Below are 24,016 nucleotides of genomic sequence, written 5' to 3'. Positions count from 1 at the left end.
ATCTTTCTCGTTGGAAGAATAGACGAGGATGTCGTCAATAAATACCACTATGAACTGATCCAGGAATGGTTTGAACACTCTGTTCATAAGGTCCATGAAGGCTGCAGGCGCATTGGTCAGCCCAAAAGGCATCACTGTGAACTCAAAATGCCCATATCTTGTTCGAAAAGCTGTTTTGTGGATATCTTCAGCTCTGACCTTCAGTTGGTGGTATCCAGTCCTCAGATCCAGTTTAGAAAAGACCGCAGCTCCCTTAAGCTGATCAAATAGGTCGTCTATTCTCGGCAGAGGGTACCTATTCTTGATAGTGATCTTGTTCAGTTCTTTATAGTCGATGCACAATCTCATACTCCCATCTTTCTTCTTTACAAAGAGTACTGGTGCTTCCCATGGGGACACGCTAGGTCGAACTTGCTTTTTGTCCAGCAATTCCTGGAGTTGCTCTTTTAACTCCTTGAGTTCAGCTGGAGCCATCCTGTAAGGTGCTTTAGAAATCGGTGCTGCACCAGGAACCAGATTAATTTCGAACTCAACTTCGCGGTCCGGGACTATCCTTGGGAGTTCTTCTGGAAAAACATCCGGGAACTCACATACTATTGGGATGTCTTATATCTTCGGTTCTACTTCTCCTTGCACTTCGCTAAACATTGCTAGGTAGATATCTTCTCCGGACTTCATGGCTTTCCATGCTTGGGAAGCAGAAAGGAGTGATTTTTGTTTCTTGGATTTACCATGAAACATGTCTTCTTCCTGACCTGGGGTTCGGAGTTTGACTCCCTTTCCTTTACAATCTACTATCGCATTGTTTCTTGCTAACCAATCCATCCCTAGGATGATGTCGAAATCGACCATGATCAACTGTATCAAATCGGCGCGATAAGTCTGATTGCTGATACTGATTTTACAATCTCTATAAATTTCGTGGGTTTCAATGGTCCTATTTGTAGGTGTGGCTATTCGAAAGGGCTCATTTAGTTTATCGGGCTTACATCCTAACTTCTTAGCAAATCTCTTAGACATAAAAGAATGCGTAGCACCACAGTCAAATACCACATAAGCAGGTACTTGCTGAATAAATATGGTACCTGACACGATGTCGCTTGCGTCGTCTGCCTCCTCTTGCGTCATGGCAAACACCCTGGCATTGGGCTTATTCTCCTTTGGTTTGTTGGGGTTAACTCCCACATTCCACCCAGTTCCTTTCTTGGGTCCTGCTGGTTGGTTGGCGGCAGTAGGACATTCAGAAATTCGGTGCCCTGGTTTCCCACATCCGAAGCACACGCCACTGGCCCTTCGACATTCCCCGGGGTGTCTGAAACTGCATTTTGGGCACGGTTTGGGTCCTTGGTAGTTAGTGGCTGCTGAGGGTTGCCTTGAAGAAGGTCCGCCTGATTGGTTGGGTTTCCTGAACTTCTGACCACTCTGAGAAGACTGACCGATATGCGGACGCTTGTTCTTATTCTCTCCCTCTCTTCTACGGATATCGGTTTCAGCTCGGATAGCTGCGCCCATAAGATCTGAAAAATTGGCGGGCTGATAAACTGCTAAGGCCGACTGGATTCGGCTGTTCAATCACTTCATGAAACGGTGCAGCTTCAAAACTTCGTCCGCCATGATTGCCGGAGCATACAATCCAAGGGCATTAAACTGAGATGTGTACTCCACTACTGACATATCTGGAGCTTGAGTGAGATTTTCTAACTCACTTAACTTCTGCAATCTGACTTCTGCCGGATAGTACTGTTTCAGAAATGTTTCTCGGAAAGTAGCGGTCATGGCTGGCGAGACTGCTTCCCACCATTTAGCTGCTCTGTCTTCCAGGAAAGGCACAATCACATCCACTTTGAGTGCCTCGGGAACCTCCAAAAGCCTTAACTGAGTCTCGACACTCTTTAACCAACTATGGCCAACTTCGGGATCAGCATCCCCTCTGAATATCAGACATCTGTACTTTCAGAGGGACTCATAATGAAATTTGATTCTGTTCGGTGGTGGTGGTGGAAGTGGTTGATTGGCGTTCGGGTTTCCCAACCCTTGCAGTGTTGTCGCCACAATGATGGCTATGGCCATAAGATCGGCTCGGCTTAAGTTGACTGCAGGCGGGGGTCCATTCCCCTGCCCATTCTCCTGTCCGCCTTCACTGTCGGTATTAGCATAACGCGGGTTGCGGTTCTGTCTTGGGGGTCTGCTGGCCATTTCCTACAATTTCAAGTTCTAAGAATTTGTTGTACGAGTAGGATTCATGCAATAGATCGTGCAGAAGTAAATTGAAATCAATGGAACAAATAAAATATTTTATTGATTTCTCAAGCAGGAAAAATAAATTAACATGACCAATTTAAATGAAGAAAACATAGCAACAATGGGAATAAACTACTAAGAATGGTTCACTAAAATGCTCTAATCCGCTATCTCTCCATTCCCCACGGCCACGTCGGGTGGGGCTTCTTCTTCCTCGGGATCCTCCTCCGGCACCTCCGGGTCTAACAAGTCTGCAAGCTGCAACTGGAGACTTTGATTCTCTGATTTCAACTCAGCAATCTCTTCACGGTGGAACAAAATCTTTCCTATTGCGTCATTCAAATCGTTTCTTGCATGTATACAGTTTGCCTTATTTTTCTCGATGATCTCTTTCTTCTTCACTTTAGCTTTGTCTACCTCCTTGGACAGCCTTTGATTACCCTCAGACAACTGCATAATCATATCCCATGACTCATCAATTTTCTTTTTGTCCTTTAGTCGTGCTTCAGACAACTCCCTGGTGCGTCGATCCATTTCCTCCGTAGCTCGCTTGGCTTGACCCACTGCTATGACTAACGAGTCTCGAAGCTCGGAATTATGCTCCTTAGTGAGCTCGAACATTTGAAAGATCTCGTCGAACCTCTTCTCTGCCGCCTCCAGTTTGGTAGTCAAGTTTTCCACTTGTTGCCTTCTCTCGAAATTATTAGCTCTCAGCCTTCTGATAGTCTTATCCTGGTTTTCTATGGCCAATTCCTTTAAACATATAGCCGTCTGAGTGCGCATGCGAGGTCAGTGATTGTCCAACTAGATCATCTCCCTATGAGTAATCGGGGCTACTTTCTTACGAGCAGTGACACGCATACGAGCCATTTCCTGGAAACAATAAAAAGGAAATGCTCAGAATATCATAAATAGGACAAAATAAAAATATCAGGGGTCATATAGAGTCAAGTATATAAAAATAATTAAAATTTTTGAAAATTTCCAAAAATGGAAAGTTTTGAGATAAGACATATGGATTTGAAGCATATGTCGAGAGGAGTCCAGAACAGACGAAATCGAATTCGGAGTTTCCTACGAAAAGTTATAGGGATTACGAAACTTTCCTAAAACGGCAAAAACAGGGTTTCGGAGGCCTAAAAAAAGGAATTTCGCGTTTTTGACCCCTACCTCATGACTTTAGGGTCGTGAGTATCGTTTGTTGGGCCGTTTCGGAGGGGATAGCGTCGGCCTCAAGTTAAAATTCCACCGAACATTTTTTTTTTGAAAATCGATTTTTCCCACTCGGATTATGAACCTGACGGCTCTGATACCACTTAAATGTCACGCCCCGCGACCGGGGTTAGTCGACATCGACGTTGTTAATCAATCACACAATCGAAAACAACCAGCCTCGTAGCATAATATAAACCGAAACCAGTTTATTTTATAAATCTCAAACAAATACCAATGTCTTTACAACTGAAAGGAATAAAATGCGGAAACGTCTTACAACTGAAATTACGAAAATTCGAAATTTAAAATACTACAATTCTCGAATTTTAAGCAATTCACCAGCCCCAGAATTGTTCAGATTCCTCCTCTTCAACTTGTTCTTCGGATTTATCTGGGATGGTAGAATAAGGGGTGAAGATTTTGGGAAATACTCAGCAAGCGGGGGCCGTTCGAGTACAAAATAACAACATGCAAATTTCGAAACACAATAACTTGTACAACATTCACATTACATGCATAACATTTTTCCAGACACTGAGATTCCTCAACTTTCTATGGTTTATGGTGTGCTGTCGTTGACCACCAAATTAATTCCTACCCTTTTAAATAAAAACGAGTGTAATGGTGAGTAGGGTCGAATCCACAGGGAACGATAGATTTATTTCTTTTGATAATAAAAATAAAAAGGGGGGATTTGTTTTGATAATTACTAAATAAAATAATCTAAACTAAAATTACCAAGCAAGAAAGAATGTTGAATCTAGAATTGAAAATTAATCAACGATAATAAATTGAAGAATTTAATACGAGAAAAATACTGATTCAAGAGGAGTCCACTATTTAATTATCCCACTGTTCATCGGTTAACCAATCATTTATTCATGTTATTCCAAACAATTAACCTTAGAATTATAGGGATAACCGCTAAAATCCTTGCGTTTTCCTAATTTAATTGACCAAACCCAGCATCCAGTCAAAACTTATCAATAATTAACTGGGCACGATAGCGTTCCATATTAATTAAAAATAGCATTTTCGTTTTGAGAAAACAGTTAATCCTAACTCTAACAACCGAGATAGCTGCAATTGAAAGATCTAGTTCCGTCGATTTATTTAAATTACACATGTTATGATAGCACAACACATCTAACCTATTGCTACTCACGTACCAATCGTTCATGAGAATTACGGATCACTGAATTCATGGTTAGCATTAGAAAATCATACATAAAATTAAATTGTCAGATTAATTGACGTATAACATTCATATAATTGATTCATAAATCAACGAATATTTGGGCAAACAAGAATAATCTATTAAAGTGCAAAAACCTCACAGTGATAAAATTAAACAGTAGACTATCCCTTGAATCAGACTAAGAAAATTAGCCTAACATAGTTTGATTTACAATCTCCATAAAAATAAATAAATAAAATGAAGTACTAGAGTTGTTGGAGAAAATTGTGAGAAAATCTTGCCGCCTCCTTTTCTTTCTTCTGTTACGTGAGATTGTGTTGATTGGTGAATGAATTCCTTCTTGCCGCCTCTGTTGATCTTTCACGTGAATAGAGTATGATTTGGGTCCAAAAAAATAAATATAAAAAAAGCCCACTATCTCTTAATTAACCCTAAACATAAAATATAAAATAATAGATACTATTTTATTTAGATTTCCCCTTCTTGCAATTTTTGGCAGCTGAAGTATCGTCATAAGGCGTGGCCACGCCTTATTCCAGGACTTCTTCTGGTTTGGTCATTCACTTTCAACTCTATCCTGGAAACTTCAAATGTGATAAACATCACCTTTTTAGCTCAAATTTGCTCCAAGACCGTAAAAGTTCCTCCTACAATAAAATTACACAAAAATGTGTCAATTAAACATATCGGAGGTTAAAATAACGGGAAATATGAAAATAAAATATTTACTATTAATAGCCTATCAAAATCTCCCACACCTAAACGATGCTTGTCCTCAAGTATAAAATAGATCAACTCATTATCTCAATTTTCGTCCTCCTTCCGCTTCCTCTACTTATCCAAAACATTTTTCATGAAAGAAGAAATTTTAATTTCAGAGCACCTCACAAATTAACATCATGAACAATCACTGCAATCAGAATGTGTAGAAATTAAAATGCATGGGATTTAACAACCTCTCACAAGATTCGCTCATTTCGCTCATTAGTGTCTAGGATATATATCAACAAACTCTCATGTCAAATGCATTGAAATTTTTTACCATAGGCTTGCAAATATATCACATCCTCCCACTAATGAATGAATTAAAATACACAAACAAAAAGGGCTATAAATGGGTTGTAATGTGGTTAGGGGTAAGGTAGGATAGAAGAAAAAATGAGCTATAGAATTAGAGAAATCATATGCACTTTTCACAAAAACAATTGCATCCAAATAATAACATCTTCAACCTCATTATAACATCAAGAGCCCTCGTTTTTTTTTTATTTGTTTGCTCTTCTTTTCTTTTTCACTTCGTCTACTTCTCTTCTTTCTCTCTTTTTTTTTTTGTTTTTTTTTTTTGTAGACGGTTACTATAAGGATTCTAGATTGACTACATTCCAACAATTCACACTATTTTGGATTGAGTGATGCTATTTGTGAAAAGTTTACATGATTCTCCAATTCAGGGTTCAAAACAGGGGGTTAACCAACAAAAGGGGTTTGTCACGGCTTGTAATGTGGTTATTTTCATTCAAAGAAAAAGGCTGAGGCTCAAACTTGGTTAACTAGGGGACTATGAATCAGGGTAGGCTCAACGAACGGCTCAGATGATGCGAAAGAAAATGGTTTTAACCTAATGCCCTTATCCTGTTGTCTATGCACCCAATTCACCATAAAGTGTTGACAAAGACATGTATAACAATGCAAGTTCTAGAAAAATTAACAATGCAATGACAACACACAATCAAAGAAAATGGAGCATGATATCATGATTGCTCATAGGCTCAAAGATCACCAAAGAAAAAATATAGCAATTGTGTTAAATCCCACGCACTTGTCCTCTCTAACTATCATCAAGAGCAACTTATTCATAATGCAAAAGTGAGAATGAAAAAGCATTTGCACGCAAAGAAAACATCATTTTTTTATTCGCATCGGAGGCAATCAAGATTCAGAAGAAAGAGATAACAAATGAACTAGGTGCTTGGAACTAACAATGTCAATATCTTTCCCCCCTTTTTTTTTTGTTTTGATAAAATTAAGGCAATATACCCTCCCACACCTATATGTGGCAATGTCCTCAATGACACAAAAATTAGATGCACAACATAGACAGTAAAAACAAGCAAGGGAAGTTAGAGAACTCCCCTGAAACTGTTGGGCATCATAGAGCAAGGCGTTCTATTGTTGTGGTGGAGGGAATGGTGGGTCGAATCCCATGTGTTTGTAAAATGCCAGCTGGTTTAGTTCCATACGGTGCAAACGCTGGGTGATCTCATCAAGCTCTACGTCAAATCTTCGGCGGGGGGGTAGACGAAGTGGGTGGAGGCTCACGTGAATCCAAAGGCTCCGGCGAGACATCTGATTCATAGTGGGTGTGGCCGGAACGTGCCTCTGCAGTACCTGGTGGACAAAAAGTGAAAACTCCATGGAATTGTTCTATTAGTCCCATAATTTCTAAACAACGCAGATCCAAAGGCTCCATAGAACAAGCTACATGAAGGTTATTACTATTGAGATCAATCAAATTCAAATTAACAGCAAGGGCAGTGATCAAAGACCCAAGAATCAGATGACGTTTATGCGCGACCACACTAACAAATTGTGAAACTAACCAGTAGCCGAGGTTCACTTTAATTCGGTTTTGCATACACCACAGGAAAAAAAACTCAGCTTTCGTCAACACACCCGCAGAATTCTTACGACCTGAAAAAGTAAAAGCCAAGAATCTATGAATATATTTCCATACCGGATTATGTAAATGATAATCTTTGGATTTACTTGGGTCGTAGTCGTTTTGTGTGGAACAAGCCCGATAGAAAGCAATGGGATTAAATTGATCGTGAAAATCGCATGCACTAGTCAAATATTCATCAGTGTGTGCAAAGTCTTCGGTGATAAAACCGAAAGCAAGATTAAGTTCAGTAATTGAAAAGTGAAAAGTGTGCCCCATCAATCGAAATCGAACTACCCCTGGGCTGGAAAGCGTGAAATTGTCAGGTTTCGTGAATTCAAAAGTTGCATAAAACTCACGCACAAGTTCAATATAGGCAGGGCAAGTGATGACAAAGTAAGGCGCCAACCCAATATTGTTGATTAATTCAAACACCTCATTTCGAATATTTAAAACTTCTAAGGTCTTGTGATGAATATACTTGCAGGGAATGATTTGTTTTTGACATAGAGCTTTGTACCTATCCTTTTCAATTTTTCTAGTAAAGGTTAAATGTCCGTGTAAATCCGAATCGGCAGGTGGTAGGACGTTCATCCCCTTTCCCATTCTAGCCCTCTTTTGCCCCGACGAAGAACTCGGGGTGCCTACTTTCTTTTTCGATGATTTTGAACCCCGTTGCATTCTATCAACGATTTATACACTTCACACAATTATCCCACAACCAACAACAAACACTGGAACAATCACAAGTTAAATCAGTGATAAGAGGTGCACACAATGAGATCCAATTGCAAGTGGAAAGAATAAACTAACAAAGTGCCATCTAAACACATATAATCGAAATAAGAGAAGTATCAGAGAGATATCACCTAAATTGCGTGGCGGCTGTGCGAAGGAGGAGATACTGTTGGTTCGAAGATGCGCTGTGGAGGAACAATGCCGGTAGATATGAGTGATGCACCGAGCGAAGCTGCTGAGCGAAACGAGATGGAGGTCGGCTGTGCGAAGGAGGAACCTGTGCACCGTGTGAAGGTGATACGCGCTGGTTGGAGTCGCGGGCTGAGGTTAGGGGAAGAGAGGCGGCTGTTGTAGGAGTGAGAGTGGCTGTGCGGGGGAGGTGGTGGCCGTGCGAAGGTGCTGTGGCGGTGGACGAAGGTGACGAGCAGGAGAGGAGATTTGGAGGTGATAAGCGGCGCTGTGAGAGAAAACCAAAAGAAATAGGTTAAATTCGTTTTTTCTTATTATTATTTTTTTTTATAAAAAAAAATTCCTAGCAGGAGAGGTGTTTCAATAAGGCGTGGCCACACCTTATGCGAAAACTTCTTATGTAAAAATTTTAAGTATTTTTTTTAACAGAAGAGGTGTTTCAACAAGGCGTGGCCACGCCTTATGCTAAAACCTCTGCTGTAAATTTTTTTTTTTTTTTTTGAAAAAAAACAGTAGAGGTGTTTCAACAAGGCGTGGCCACGTCTTGTTCGAAAACCTCTACTGGAAAAATATTAAAAAAAAAGAACTAAAATTTGGGTTGCCTCCCAAAAGCGCAATTTTTTTAATGTCGTTATGCTCGACATTCTTCGTCCCATCAACTTTCAGAATATTGGGGTTTTTCCAACTCGATTTCTAGTACTTGGGACGCGCTTTCATCTTCATGTAAGACCTTCAACCGATGTCCATTCACTTTGAATGTTTTATCAGTATCCAAACTCTTGATTTCCACTGCACCATAAGGGAACACATGAGTAACAACAAATGGACCAATCCATTGGAAACGAAGCTTACCTGGCATAAGTTTTAGCCGAGAATTGTACAGTAGTACTTTTTGACCAACGCTAAATTGCTTTCGCAAAATCGCGTTGTCATGGAACAACTTCGTTTTCTCCTTGTAGATTCTCGAATTCTCATATGCCTCCAATCTTATCTCCTCTAACTCTTGTAGTTGCAATTTTCTCGATGCACCCGCCTCTTCCAAGTTTATGTTGCAGTTTTTAACTGCCCAATATGTCCTATGTTCAATCTCCACGGGCAAATGACATGATTTCCCGAAAACTAACCTGTAGGGAGACATCCCTATTGGTGTTTTATATGCAGTTCAATAAGCCCAAAGTGCATCATCTAAACGGAGACTCCAATCTTTCCTTCCCGGATTGACTGTTTTTGACAGGATAGACTTGATCTCTCGATTAGAAACTTCGGCTTGGCCATTTGTTTGTGGATGATAGGCTGTGGCAACTCTATGATGCACCCCATATTTTTTCAACAAAGCTTCAATTGTTCGATTGCAAAAATGGGTTCCTTGATCACTGATTAGCGCCCTTGGGATACCAAACCTGCTGAAAATGTTAGATTTGATAAAACCTGCAACAACCTTGGAATCGTTAGTCTTAGTGGGTTTTGCTTCCACCCACTTCGAAACATAATCAACTGCCAACAATATGTAAAGATAAACTCCTGATGAAGGGAATGGTCCCATGAAATCCATGCCCCAAATATCAAAAATATCACATACAAGAATTGGGTTTTGGGGCATTTCATTTCTATGGGACAAAGATCCCGTTCTTTGACATTGTTCACAGTTTTTACAAAACAAATAGGCATCCTTCAAAAGTGTCTCCCAATATAAACCACAATCCAAAATTTTCCTAGCAGTTCGTTTCGGTCCAAAATGGCCACCACATGCATAATTATGACAAAAAGTCAAGATTGACTTATGTTCAATTTCAGGTACACACCTCCTAATAACTTGATCAGCACAAAATTTCCATAAATGAGGTTCATCCCACACGTAATACTTTGTCTCACAACGAATTTTTACTTTACGAGATTTGCTAAGATCATTAGGTAAAATTCCGGTGACCAAGTAATTAACTATGTCTGCATACCAGGGATTCATACCTTTCACTTGAAATAGCTGCTCATCAGGAAAAAATTCGGAAACAGGCAAAACATTATCTTCGTTCCCCAACCTACTCAGATGATCAGCTACTGGATTCTCAATTCCTTTCCGATCCTTGATCTCGATGTCGAATTCTTGGAGTAAGAGTATCCACCGTATCAACCTCGGTTTTGACTCCTTTTTTGTCAACAGATATTTCAATGCTGCATGATCAGAAAACAAAATTACTTTAGAGCCTAGCAAATATGATCGAAATTTTTCTAACGCAAAAACAATTGCTAAAAGCTCCTTTTCTGTAGTGGTGTAATTGCACTGTGCAGAGTCCAATGTTCTCGAGGCATAGTATATGACGTGACTTTTCTTATCAACTTTCTAGCCTAGAACAGTCCCCACAGCATAATTGCTTGCATCACACATAATTTCAAAAGGCAAATTCCAGTCAGGTGGTGGGATAATAGGCGCTATGGTCAACATGTTTTTTAGCTTATTAAAAGCCTCCTTGCAATCTTCTCCAAACTCGAAAGGTACATCTTTTTGGAGCAACTTGGACATCGGTAGAGCAATCTTTGAGAAATCCTTAATAAACCTGCGGTAAAAACCTGCATGTCCAAGAAAACCTCGAATACCTTTAACGTTAGTGGGGTAGGGTAAATTTGTGATTAAATCAACCTTTGCTTTATCAACCTCGATACCCCTAGAGGAAACCACGTGTCCTAACACAATGCCTTCGGTCACCATAAAATGACACTTTTCATAATTCAAAACCAGATTGGTTTCCTTACACCTTTTCAAAATCTTGGACAAGTGACTCAAACAATTGTCAAATGAATCCCCATAGACCGTGAAATCATCCATAAATACCTCAATACAGTTCTCAATATACTCCGAAAAAATACTAAGCATGCACCTTTGAAACGTACCTGGAGCATTGCAAAGTCCAAAAGGCATACGTCTGTAGGCAAATGTTCCAAAGGGACATGTAAAGGTTGTCTTCTCCTGATCCTCCTGAGCAATGACTATCTGGTAATAACTTGAAAATCCATCAAGAAAACAAAAATAAGTTTTTCCAGCTAGTCTTTCCAATGTTTGATCAATGAATGGCAAAGGAAAATGGTCCTTTCTAGTAGCTAAATTAAGCTTTCGAAAATCTATAATCATACGCCAACCATTTTGCACTCTTGTCGGTACCAACTCATCATTTTGATTTCTTACCACAGTGATACCTGTTTTCTTTGGTACGACATGGATCGGACTCACCCATTTACTATCCGAAATAGGATAGATTATGCCTTCATCTAAAAGCTTGAGAATCTCTTTCATTACCACTTCTTTCATTACCGGATTCAGCTTTCTTTGGAATTCTCTTACCGATTTGGCATCATCCTCTAAACGAATTCTATGCATGCAGATGGAAGGATTTATGCCTTTGATGTCCGCCAATGTCCAGCCAATTGCGGTCTTATGTTCTCTGAGAATTATGGTTAATCTCTCTTCTTGCTCTTCCGTTAACCTCTTCGAGATGATCACAGGCAAAGTTTCATTGTCTCCCAAATAGATATACTTCAAATGATCTGGTAAATCTTTTAATTCCAATTTGGGTGCCTGCAAAACAGATGGTAGCAATTTTTTGTGAGGGATTAATATTTCGGTTTCTAAATTTGGAACCACAGTTTGTGATTCTTCATCAGTTTCCGAAATTTCCCAAGCTTCAGCTATCTCTCCTTCCACCTCCAACTGTGCCTGCATGTGGAAATTGTCAATCTCATATGTCTCCTCAAAACATTCCTGGACAATTGAATCAACAATATCAATTGAACATATAGACTGGTTTTCATTTGGGTATTTCATTGCATCAAAAATACTAAATTTCACAATCTCCCCGTCGAATTCGACGGAAAGAGTACCCTCTTCCACATCAATCTTGGTTCTAGCTGTTTTCATGAAAGGTCTCCCCAATAGAATCGGAGCTGAAATCGCAGTGGAGTCTTCTTCCATTCGCAATATGTAGAAATCCGCAGGAAATATCAATTCTTTAACCTGCACCAGAACATCCTCAACAACGCCTTCAGGGTAAGCATTAGATCGGTCAGCTAATTGAATCACCACTCTAGTTTCTTTTAAAGGACCCAAATTCAGAGCACAATATATTGAATAGGGCATGACATTAATGGATGCACCTAAATCTAGCATGGCCCGCTCAATTTTCAGATTTCCAATAACACAAGGCATTGTAAACATACCTGGATCCTTGCATTTGTTTGGCAGTGATTTCTTAATAACCGCGGACACACTTTCCCCCACGCTTACTTTTTCATCACTTTTAAACCTCCTCTTGTTAGTGCACAAATCTTTTAAAAATTTAGCATACCTTGTAATTTGTTTGATGGCATCTATAAGAGGAATGTTGATCTCCACCTTTCTAAAGGTTTCCAACACTTCTTTCTCGTAGTCCATTTTTTTGGATTTTTCCAACCTGGAAGGAAATGGAGGAACAACTGCATTAGAAATAATAGATGAGAAAGACTTAGAGTTTACCTTTGGTTGTTTCTCAGATTCTCCTTCGATTTCTTCAGTTGTGCCTTTTTCTTCAGTATCTTTTGTTGGTGAAGTGTTCTTTTGGTCAATCTCCTTCCCACTCCTCAATATCATGGCACTTGCATTTTCTTTTGGATTAACCACCGTTTGCGATGGTAGTTTTCCAGAATTCTGAGCTTCCAACTTGCTGACTGATGTAGCAATCTGAGTTATCTGAGTTCCTAGACTCTGAATGCTGGCCCTCGTTTCCTGTTGAAATTTTTGAGTATTTTCAGCTAAGGCCTTTACAATTTCGTCAAGAGACATACCTGAGTTGGATGTTTGTTCGGGTGCGTGTTTTTTGTTCCAATTTTGCTGTGGATATCCTTGTGGGCCTCCTTGATTCTTATAGCTGAAATTTGGGTGATCCCTCCATCCTGGATTGTAGCTATTAGAATATAGGTCATATCGACGCTGGGGCTGCCCAGGAAATCCACCAATTGCATTGGCTTGTTGCGTTGTTTCTTCTTGTAGTGAAGGACACATATCTGTAGGATGTCCTACCATAGTACATACACCACAAGTTTTTACCTGTTGCACCTGTCCTGCAACTAACTTTTCCAAAAGAGATGTCAAAGAATCTAACTTTTGGTCGATATGAGTAACACTTACCTCATTGACTTGTCGTGGAGGGTTGTCTTGCCTAGTACTGAACTGTTGTGCATTGGCAGCCATGTTGGAGATTAAAGTTCGTGCCTCTTGAGGCGTTTTGTTCACCAATGCACCTCCACTTGCAGCATCAATCATGTTCCTATCAAAAAGTGAGAGACCCTCGTAGAAATATTGGACTAAAAGCTGTTCTGGAATCTGATGTTGAGGACAACTGGCACATAATTGCTTAAATCTCTCCCAATATTCATATAATGTCTCTCCTTGTAACTGTCTAATCCCACAAATGTCTTTCCTGATGTTTGCTGCTCGCGAAGCTGGGAAAAACTTCTCCAAAAATTGTTGTTTCATGTTATCCCAAGTCGTGATCGTCCCAGAGGGCAAGTAATAGAGCCAATCTTTAGCCTTGTCAGCTAAAGAGAATGGAAAGGCTCGCAGTGAAATTTGTTTCTCTGTGATTCCTTGCGGTTTCATGGCTGTGCAAACAATATGAAACTCTTTCAGATGTTTATGGGGATCTTCACCTGCAAGACCACGAAAAGTAGGCAATAAATGAATCAAGCCAGATTTTAATTCAAAAGTAGCATCAGTAGTAGGGAATTGAATGCATAATGGTTGTTGAATAACATTAGGATTAGCCAACTCCCTGAGTGTTCTTTGAGCTTGTCCTGCCATTTTTTCTTGGTCACTTTCGCTTCTTTCCGTCTTAAGATCGAGTTCGGATTCTCTTTCAGTGTCTTCGTCGGAGTCCAATGGTACGTCCAAACAAGGAGATGATGATGATGGTTGCTTTTCACGCCTTAATCTTGCTTCTTTTCTCAATCTCTTAGCTGTCTTCTCGATTTCCGGATTGTATTCGAGTTCACCTGTACGAGAAGAACGAGGCATAAAAAATAGAAAATAATCAAAGAAATTAACCTTGCACCGTTCCCCGGCAACGGCGCCAAAATTTGGTGTGCTGTCGTTGACCACCAAATTAATTCCTACCCTTTTAAATAAAAACGAGTGTAATAGTGAGTAGGGTCGAATCCACAGGGAACGGTAGATTTATTTCTTTTGATAATAAAAATAAAGGGGAGATTTGTTTTGATAATTACTAAATAAAATAATCTAAACTAAAATTACCAAGCAAGAAAGAATGTTGAATCTAGAATTGAAAATTAATCAACGATAATAAATTGAAGAATTTAATACGAGAAAAATACTGATTCAAGAGGAGTCCACTATTTAATTATCTCACTGTTCATCGGTTAACCAATCATTTATTCATGTTATTCCAAACAATTAACCTTAGAATTATAGGGATAGCCGCTAAAATCCTTGCGTTTTCCTAATTTAATTGACCAAACCCAGCATCCAGTCAAAACTTATCAATAATTAACTGGGCACGATAGCGTCCCATATTAATTAAAAATAGCATTTTCGTTTTGAGAAAACAGTTAATCCTTACTCTAACAACCGAGATAGCTGCAATTGAAAGATCTAGTTCCGTCGATTTATTTAAATTACACATGTTATGATAGCACAACACATCTAACCTATTGCTACTCACGTACCAATCGTTCATGACAATTACGGATCACTGAATTCATTGTTAGCATTAGAAAATCATACATCAAATTAAATTGTCAGATTAATTGACGTATAACATTCATATAATTGATTCATAAATCAACGAATATTTGGGCAAACAAGAATAATATATTAAAGTGCAAAAACCTCATAGTGATAAAATTAAATAGTAGACTATCCTTGAATCAGACTAAGAAAATTAGCCTAACATAGTTTGATTTACAATCTCCATAAAAATAAATAAATAAAATGAAGTACTAGAGTTGTTGGAGAAAATTGTGAGAAAATCTTGCCGCCTCCTTTTCTTTCTTCTGTTACGTGAGATTGTGTTGATTGGTGAATGAATTCCTTCTTGCCGCCTCTGTTGATCTTTCACGTGAATAGAGTATGATTTGGGTCCAAAAAAATAAATATAAAAAAAGCCCACTATCTCTTAATTAACCCTAAACATAAAATATAAAATAATAGATACTATTTTATTTAGATTTCCCCTTCTTGCAATTTTTGGCAGCTGAAGTATCGTCATAAGGCGTGGCCAAGCCTTATTCCAGGACTTCTTCTGGTTTGGTCATTCACTTTCAACTCTATCTTGGAAACTTCAAATGTGATAAACATCACCTTTTTAGCTCAAATTTGCTCCAAGACCGTAAAAGTTCCTCCTACAATAAAATTACACAAAAATGTGTCAATTAAACATATCGGAGGTTAAAATAACGGGAAATATGAAAATAAAATATTAACTATTACTAGCCTATCAGTTTACTGATATCAGTCCCTAATATTTACTCCTCTAAGGGGGCGAGGCCGAATCGGTTATATCTCCACCGTATGAGGGTCATATCATAGGTTGGAATTCTACCCATATCGGGTTGAATCCTCACAGTGTCAAAACATGACTCATGCCAAAAAATCGTAACCAGAATGTGGTAGAAGAAGGACTGTACTCGACCGAATCTTTTAAAAACCGAAAATACATGCACCGAAAATTCACACTTTAAAACAAGCCCACTTACCTTAGATCTTGTAGAAAAATACGTGAGAAAGAGAGGTTCCCTTGCACTGAAATTTTCGAACCCTAGCTTCGGGTTTGGACTGCAGCAGCGCTTCGCTTTTTCGCACACTGAGAGAGCAAGCCCTCGAAAATCCTAAGAAAACTAGGAGAGAAACTCGAAAATTTGGAGTAGAGAATGATGTGATTTTCGAGATATTAGGCCCTCCTATTTATAGGGGTTGGCTGCTATCCGATCGTGTATCATCTTTGCGTTTGAATTCTGAATCAAATCTGAATCTAAGATACTTATAAATCTTTTATCCCTGATCCTGGATAATATTTCGAAACCTAGATATCCCTCCCTTGGATAATTTCGAAATATGCCTAGTCCAGCCTGAAAAATTTCGACTTTTGTGTCTAATTCCCAATATTCGGTAGACTTTTTATTTCCCAATATAATAAAATTATCTTTCTTAAATCCCAAAAATTTCCCTACCTAAATCCGAAATTTAGTGGTATTTTCCAAAAATAAGGTTTTGATTTTTTTTCCTAAAATCCTCGTAGTTAAACTTTTAAAATTTTCCCAAGCCTGTATTTTATACCGTGCAGACTCTTCCCTATACCTACTATTTTCGAAAATCCTATGATATATTCTTTAAGATTTTGGGATCCAAGATTGAGTTATCTTCTTGCTTAAATCTCTATCCAGGTATAATTTGTATATCTCAAATATTCTGTATATCTCTAATCTTGATAAGAAAATATTTCATCTTAATTAATGGGATGAACATCCAAGATGGTACAATCCTAGTACAATTTAAATCACTAAAATATGATCACGGTCATATAAAATTTTGGGTTTTACATACAGTAGTAGAAGTGTGTATATATTTTAATTTACAAAAGATAACAAAATTATGAATTCAACAAAATTGCCACGGCCTTGCTAAGCCAACAATTCCTCTTCAATTTTCATCTTATTCAGAATTCTAAAATCATGTATCTGAAATTCACAATAAAAAAATAGAGATTAAGTCTTTGGGGACTTAGTGAAGGAATAAAATTGGGCTTATATATATTTATGAATATCAAACGATAATATATCAATGTAGTAATTCAATATGAAATGACATATATCAGTAACAACGCATCGTTATAAAAATATCATATCAAATGACATGCAATGATTGTTCAAGACTCCGAAGTGAATAGAGTAAGCTAAAGAGGAGGCTCCCAACAACATTCAGCATAGCACTTTTCCCAATGTACTCAAGTAAGATCCACACAATCGATAATTTACGAGCCAAGTTGAACTCACATTTTTGGACCGAAGTCACGTTGTTCAGATGAACCAGATACCAAGTTCTAAACCTGTTGGCCATTGGAATCGCTTTCCGACTGAAGCCGAGTTGTCCAATTGACTAGCATTCTGGTGCATAGACCGTTGTTCAGAAATATGCAGTACAATATGACCAATAAATAGTGAAATACACAACATGATGCAATACATGAATAAATCATTAATTTATAAATTTTACTGTAAATTGTAAGACAAATGCCAAACTCTATTATTGAAGAAATCGGTAGGAAAAACCTCACGATTGGCATGCACATTTGTAAACTAAGTAACATTTTGAACAACTTGTATTCCAAAACTGAAGGTAAATTCATTAAAGAATAAGGAGTAATTCGAGCATGAAAAAACTATGTAACGTCCCGAAAATTTGAAGGTCCACGTGAACCACATGCATGCAAGTTATCAAATTTCTTAGGTATTTTAATTAAATTGTTTTAATTGGATGAAGTGATTATGGTAGGCATGTTTACATGTTTAAAATGTAGTTTCGACTAGAATGTATAAAAAATGTGTCTCAAAGGTTATTCGAGACGCGATCGAGGAAGGAGACCAGAGACCGTAAAGGGAAATATTTTTATTAAATGACTATTTTTAATTATTTAATATATGATATATTTTAAATGGTATTTTAAATGACTACTTTTGATGTGTTTTTACCCGCCGAGTCTTATTTCATACCGATATTCGAATTTTGACAAAAATAGAGACTTTTTGGAGGCTCGGTTAAAATTTTCGAAAAGTATCCTAAACAAAATATTTTAATTACTATCTAATGAGTCTATTATACTAGGTTATTGAGCCTAAAATTTTCCATGGTATTTTATATTAAAACTAGTGCTCGAAAATCCTCAACTCCTACATAAAACACACTCCTCACCCTAGAAGAGCAATAGGACTCCTCCTTCATCCGAGCAACACACACACACGTTTGGGCAGCACTTCACGTGAGTTTTGAAGGAAAAATTCAGCAAGATTCTTCCCCCGTCTCTCCGTCAACGTCCCTCGCGTTAAGGATTGAATTTCGTGCGTGAAATACGCAAAGACACGCTTTAATCTTCTTTCGTTCATCTTTCACACCATATTATATGTCTTGATACATGATTGCATGGAAAACATGATACACTCTATATATTTTCGTTTTTATGGCATAAATATGATAAAACTAAAGTTTTCATCTTTTAAAACTCTTGCTTATGTTGTAGAAAGGGGCTTCCATGGTAGGGATATGGGAAGAGATGTTTTTCCACATGTTTAAGGGTCTTTAGGTGCATGGAAAGTTAAGCTAGGGTTTCGAGATTAAGGGCAAAATCGTCCAGCAAAGGTCTAGGCTTATTCTATGGTTCTAAATGGGTTGAATTGGGTCATCCATGAAAAAATATTACTTTTTATGCTAAGAGTATTACTTTTTATTGTGGATATCGGTAGGGTTGATATGTCTCAAATATCATTGAAAGCATCTCACAAGAGACATACGCTTTCAATGGATATTAGAATAACTAAATTGGTATGGCCTATTACACCAAAAAAACTTCCAATTTTACACCAACACTCTATAAAAACAAAGATTTTATTTCATGTACTTGTTAGTACTCTTGAGTTAAATACATCTTATAAATCTTTCTCCATATTTCTCCTCAACTAATAACTATATATTTAATAAATCAACGTATTTAGTCTATCGTATAAATATAGAAACTCGTATTTAAAATGATTATTTGAAACATAAACATATATTATACATAACAAATAAACATATTATATATACATGCAACACGTGTACTATGTTGCTGAAGAGTATCATTACATAGAGATGAAAATTTTAAATTATAATTTATAATATTTTTTTATGACGATTGAACCCGTAATATTTTTCGATGTATACTGAAAAATCTCATAGGCTAAGGTAGTATTGTGTATAAGTGTCATTGGAGATCGTAAGGCCAAACCAGCTAAAAAAATGTTATTCTAAAAAAATTTTACATTACAAAAAAATTGTGTAAACTGGGTTTTCTAATGGAATTTCAACATTATAGGCAGATATTCTGTGGGCTTAATATTTTAATTTTGTGTGCATTCATGTATATTAAAATTGAATAACTCTAAAGTAAAACAGATGGAATCGCTTTTAAGCTTTTGATGAAGAAAGCATTAATATTGACACCTCAAAGCTGAAGTAAATAAAAGAATAAAGTCTGAAAGCATCTTTATTAGCAGGCAAGAATCGAGCATGTTCTCACCCTTCTGATCTAAAAGCTTCAACATTCTTATTTTAGTCCTCTCTTTGAATTTAAAGCCTTCGATCTTCTTCTGTCGCGACGTAATCGGATTTGAGTTACACGAGTTGTCCTCATGTCCGCCTTTAACTAAGCCGCGGATTTAAGAACATGACAAATTGTATCAGAGCCGATCTTAGATTTCTCTAGACAATGTGTACTATAATTATAAGTGATGCTTAAAATCCTATTTATTCAGACTTGTATCGATTGTGAAAAATAATACGTGTTACAACATGAGAAGGATGTGAAATTTCCAATCAAGGGCTTGAATATGAGCTTCAATAAACAAATCCAAGAATCTTAAAAAAGCCAAAATGCCACAGGTTTTTAAGTCCAAAAGACAACCTTTGTTATCATGCATGGGCCATTAGAACTACTTTTGATAAATTGCAGAATATTTGAAGCTTTTTGTTGCCAATATTCTAGTTTTCTGAGGTTTTAATAAGCTTAAGTAAAGTGGGCAAACTGAAGAAATGCGTTTAAACAAAGCAAATGCTCATACCCTTTTAATTATTTCAGACTACCTGGTCCCTCGATCGAACCTTAAGTTCAATGAAGCTTCATAAAAATCAAGAACATGATTAGCTGGTGACAAAGGCAGGGAGAGAGAAGATGAAGCACATTTCAGAGTTTAAATTTACAAAAAAGGTAATGAAATCTTCATTTAAAAAAATAGGATTTCTTGGCATGGAGATTTATCTGGTCTAACTAAAGCTGATGCGTGTTTTTCAACCATCATTCCAGTAACCCAAGGTCGAAAAACCAAGCTCAAGCAAGACAAATTTTGCAGTCCCAGACTGTTTGATTTACATGATGAACACTCGTGCACCTTCAAACCCTCCTCAAGATGACTACAAGATTAAAGAAACAAAACCACAGCTAGGGGAGCGGTGGCCTCATGGAGGAGTTCGAGGTGGTGGAGGGTGGATTAGTAGTGACAGAGTCACGAGTACGTATGATCTTGTCGAGCAAATGTATTATCTATATGTTCGTGTGGTGAAAGCCCGAGACCTCCCTCCTCACCCTGTCACAGGAAACTGTGATCCTTATGTGGAGGTGAAGCTAGGGAACTACAAGGGTAAAACTCAGAGATTTGAGAAGAAAACGAACCCGGAGTGGAATCAAGTGTTCGCATTCTCGAAAGAAAAGATTCAGTCCTCTGTTCTAGAAGTGTTTGTTAGAGACAGAGAGATGGTAACAAGAGATGATTATCTTGGAAAAGTTGCGTTTGATATGAATGAAGTTCCCACAAGAGTTCCACCAGATAGCCCTTTGGCCCCTCAATGGTATCGTCTCGAAGATCGTCGGGGTGAAAATAAATTGAAAGGGGAAGTTATGGTGGCAGTTTGGATGGGGACACAAGCTGATGAAGCTTTTCCTGAATCTTGGCATTCAGACGCTGCTTTAGTGCAAGGAGAAGGCGTTTTCAGTGTAAGATCAAAGGTGTATGTTTCGCCTAAACTGTGGTACTTGCGTGTTAATGTGATTGAGGCACAGGACGTGGAATCAGAAGACAAAAGCCAGCTCCCACAGGTGTTTGTGAAAGCTCAAGTTGGGAACCAGATACTCAAGACTAAGCTCTGCCCAACTAGAACCACTAATCCGTTTTGGAATGAAGATCTGATCTTTGTTGCTGCAGAGCCTTTCGAAGAGCAACTATTCCTCACTATCGAAAATAAACTGACTGCATCTAAAGATGAGCTTGTTGGGAAGGTAAGCTTGCCATTAACAATCTTTGAGAGGCGTTTGGATCACCGGCATGTGCATTCTCGTTGGTTCGATCTTGAGAAGTTTGGGTTCGGTGTTTTGGAGGGAGATAGAAGAAAGGAGCTAAAATTTTCAACGAGAATTCATCTGAGAGCCTTGCCTTGAAGGTGGATACCACGTACTAGATGAGTCCACCATGTACATCAGTGATCAAAGGCCAACTGCTAGGCAACTGTGGAAGCAGCCAATTGGGATTCTTGAAGTTGGGCTCTTGAGTGCACAAGGGCTTCTTCCAATGAAAACCCGAGATGGAAGAGGTAGCACGGATGCTTACTGCGTAGCTAAATATGGGCAGAAATGGGTAAGAACTCGAACCATAGTAGATAGCATGAGCCCCAAATGGAATGAGCAGTACACATGGGAGGTGTATGACCCCAGCACGGTGATCACAATTGGAGTTTTCGACAACTGCCACTTGGGAGGGAACGAGAAACCAGCAGCCGGCAGTGGGTCAGGAAGAGATTCAAGAATCGGTAAAGTAAGAATCCGGCTCTCGACTTTAGAAACCGATAGGATCTACACCCACTCTTACCCACTCCTTGTGCTTCAACCATCTGGTTTAAAGAAAACAGGAGAACTCCAGATAGCATTTCGATTCACTTGCCTCTCATTAGCACACATGCTGTACCTTTACAGCCGGCCATTACTCCCCAAAATGCACTACGTGCATCCATTCACAGTCAGCCAATTAGACAGCTTAAGGTATCAGGCGATGAACATTGTGGCGTCAAGACTTGGAAGAGCTGAGCCACCACTGAGAAAAGAAGTGGTTGAATACATGTTAGACGTGGATTCTCATATGTGGAGCATGCGCAGAAGCAAGGCCAATTTCTTTCGAATCGTCTCCCTCTTTTCAGGCCTTATCTCCATGAGCAAATGGCTTGCCGAGGTCTGCCAATGGAAGAACCCAATCACCACCATTTTAGTGCACATCCTCTTCTGCATACTGATCTGCTACCCAGAACTAATCCTCCCCACAACATTCCTCTACATGTTTCTGATCGGACTTTGGAACTTGAGACACAAACCAAGAAACCCACCACACATGGACACAAAAATTTCTTGGGCAGAAGCGGTGCACCCAGATGAACTAGACGAGGAATTCGACACGTTCCCCACGTCTAAAGCTCAAGATATCGTCCGGATGAGGTATGATAGGCTCAGAAGCGTGGCGGGGAGGATACAGACGGTTGTGGGAGACATGGCGACACAGGGGGAAAGGTTTCATGCGCTGCTGGGCTGGAGGGACCCGAGAGCGACGAGTATATTCGTGGTTTTCTGTCTCTGTGCTGCTGTTGCTCTGTATATAACTCCATTCAAGATTGTGATTCTGTTAGCGGGTTTGTTTGTGCTGAGGCACCCTAGATTTCGAAGCAAGATGCCATCGGTCCCCAGCAATTTCTTCAGGCGATTGCCAGCTAGAGCTGATAGCATGTTATAGAGAAGTTTCAAACATTACCTTATTTGTTATCTTCTATTTGCAGTGTTCTGCATTAACTCCCCTTTTCCCATTTGATTTCTAGTTTTTCACATTTTGGTTGGCGTGTACGTATGTATTGTGAGTTCTATATCAAGGTTGAGCTTAAATTAAAATGCTCCATTAAAATTTTGGTTAATAAATTTTAATATATTGATAGATCGTGACATTTAATGTAAAATGACAAAAATATAATTTTAATTTTTATCATGTGTTAAAACTTAAATATCAGAAAATGATGATAAACATTATTTATATAATAGTTCTAGTTTCCAGATCGCACTTTATCATGTTCTCTAGCCCACATTATCAGATTTAGATCCATGGAGAAACTAAAGAGCTCTCCAAAGAAAGAATGCGTAGATCTGGAAGGCCGGAAACTCGTTCTAAAGATTTAATGATTAAGGATTTAGGTACGCGTAGGTTACATTTTATCGCTTTAATTTTCGATGATTTAGAACGCTAGATTCTGGGTTTTATTTATGGATTTTCTCCAACAAGTGGTATCAGGGACCCTCACGTTGATTCATTGAGATTTTCTTTAAAGCTGGTGCATGTTTTTGCAATTCGTATTTGGAAAATATATTTTGATTAAAAAAATTTCATGGATTTAGTATGTTGATATCGGTGTAAACATTTGGAAGTTATTTGGTTTATATGTGAATTATTTACATGTTAATTACTATCAGTGTTTGATTGTTGCGTTAGGTTATCACTTACAAGTTAATATTTTGTTAAAAATAGAATATTAATGGAGTGATCGGTATCTTGTTCGGGGAATTTATTGATTATTTTATATAGATAAATTTTGAGCATGTAAATTGTAGTTCTGTTCTCTATTCAGATTTGACTCTTGAGAATATTAGTTGCTACATTGATTCCATTCATATGCTAAATGACTCGAATCTCAAATGATGGCAAGAGAATCTACTTATAGTTCTCGAGAGTAATGGATTTGGACCTTGTGATAAGTGTTGACTCTCTTCCTGCCATTACTAATAAGAGTACCTCTGATGAGAAGAGGGAATTTGAAAGGTGTGAGATGTCTAATTGCATGTGTACGATGATCACGAAAAGAGTCATTCCAGAAACATTTAGAGGCACAATGTCTAATGACATTGCTACATCTAAAGAATTCCTTAAGGAGCTCAAAAGAGGTTTGCTAACAATGAAAAGTCTGAAATTGG

The 24,016-nt window shown here is 38.3% G+C and overlaps 1 protein-coding gene and 1 non-coding gene across 2 annotated transcripts; both read left to right on the top strand.

The window, feature by feature from the left end:
* Positions 1–13,585: 13,585 nt before the first annotated feature.
* Positions 13,586–13,692, top strand: LOC142547883 (small nucleolar RNA R71). The gene has a single exon (XR_012820777.1). It is a non-coding gene; the product is annotated as a small nucleolar RNA R71 (small nucleolar RNA).
* A 6,314-nt stretch (positions 13,693–20,006) lies between these two features.
* Positions 20,007–22,945, top strand: LOC142547154 (FT-interacting protein 1-like). The gene is given in 3 exon segments (XM_075655278.1): positions 20,007–20,233; positions 20,330–21,451; positions 21,453–22,945. Coding segments are annotated over 2 exon segments (2,397 nt in total). The 5' UTR covers positions 20,007–20,233; positions 20,330–20,395; the 3' UTR covers positions 22,794–22,945.
* Positions 22,946–24,016: the final 1,071 nt, after the last annotated feature.

Source organism: Primulina tabacum, chromosome 5 (assembly GCF_025594145.1).
Source record: "Primulina tabacum isolate GXHZ01 chromosome 5, ASM2559414v2, whole genome shotgun sequence".
Taxonomy (NCBI): Eukaryota; Viridiplantae; Streptophyta; class Magnoliopsida; order Lamiales; family Gesneriaceae; genus Primulina; species Primulina tabacum.
The sequence above is the reverse complement of the archived record's forward strand: the minus strand, read 5'-3'. Positions and strand labels throughout refer to the sequence as shown.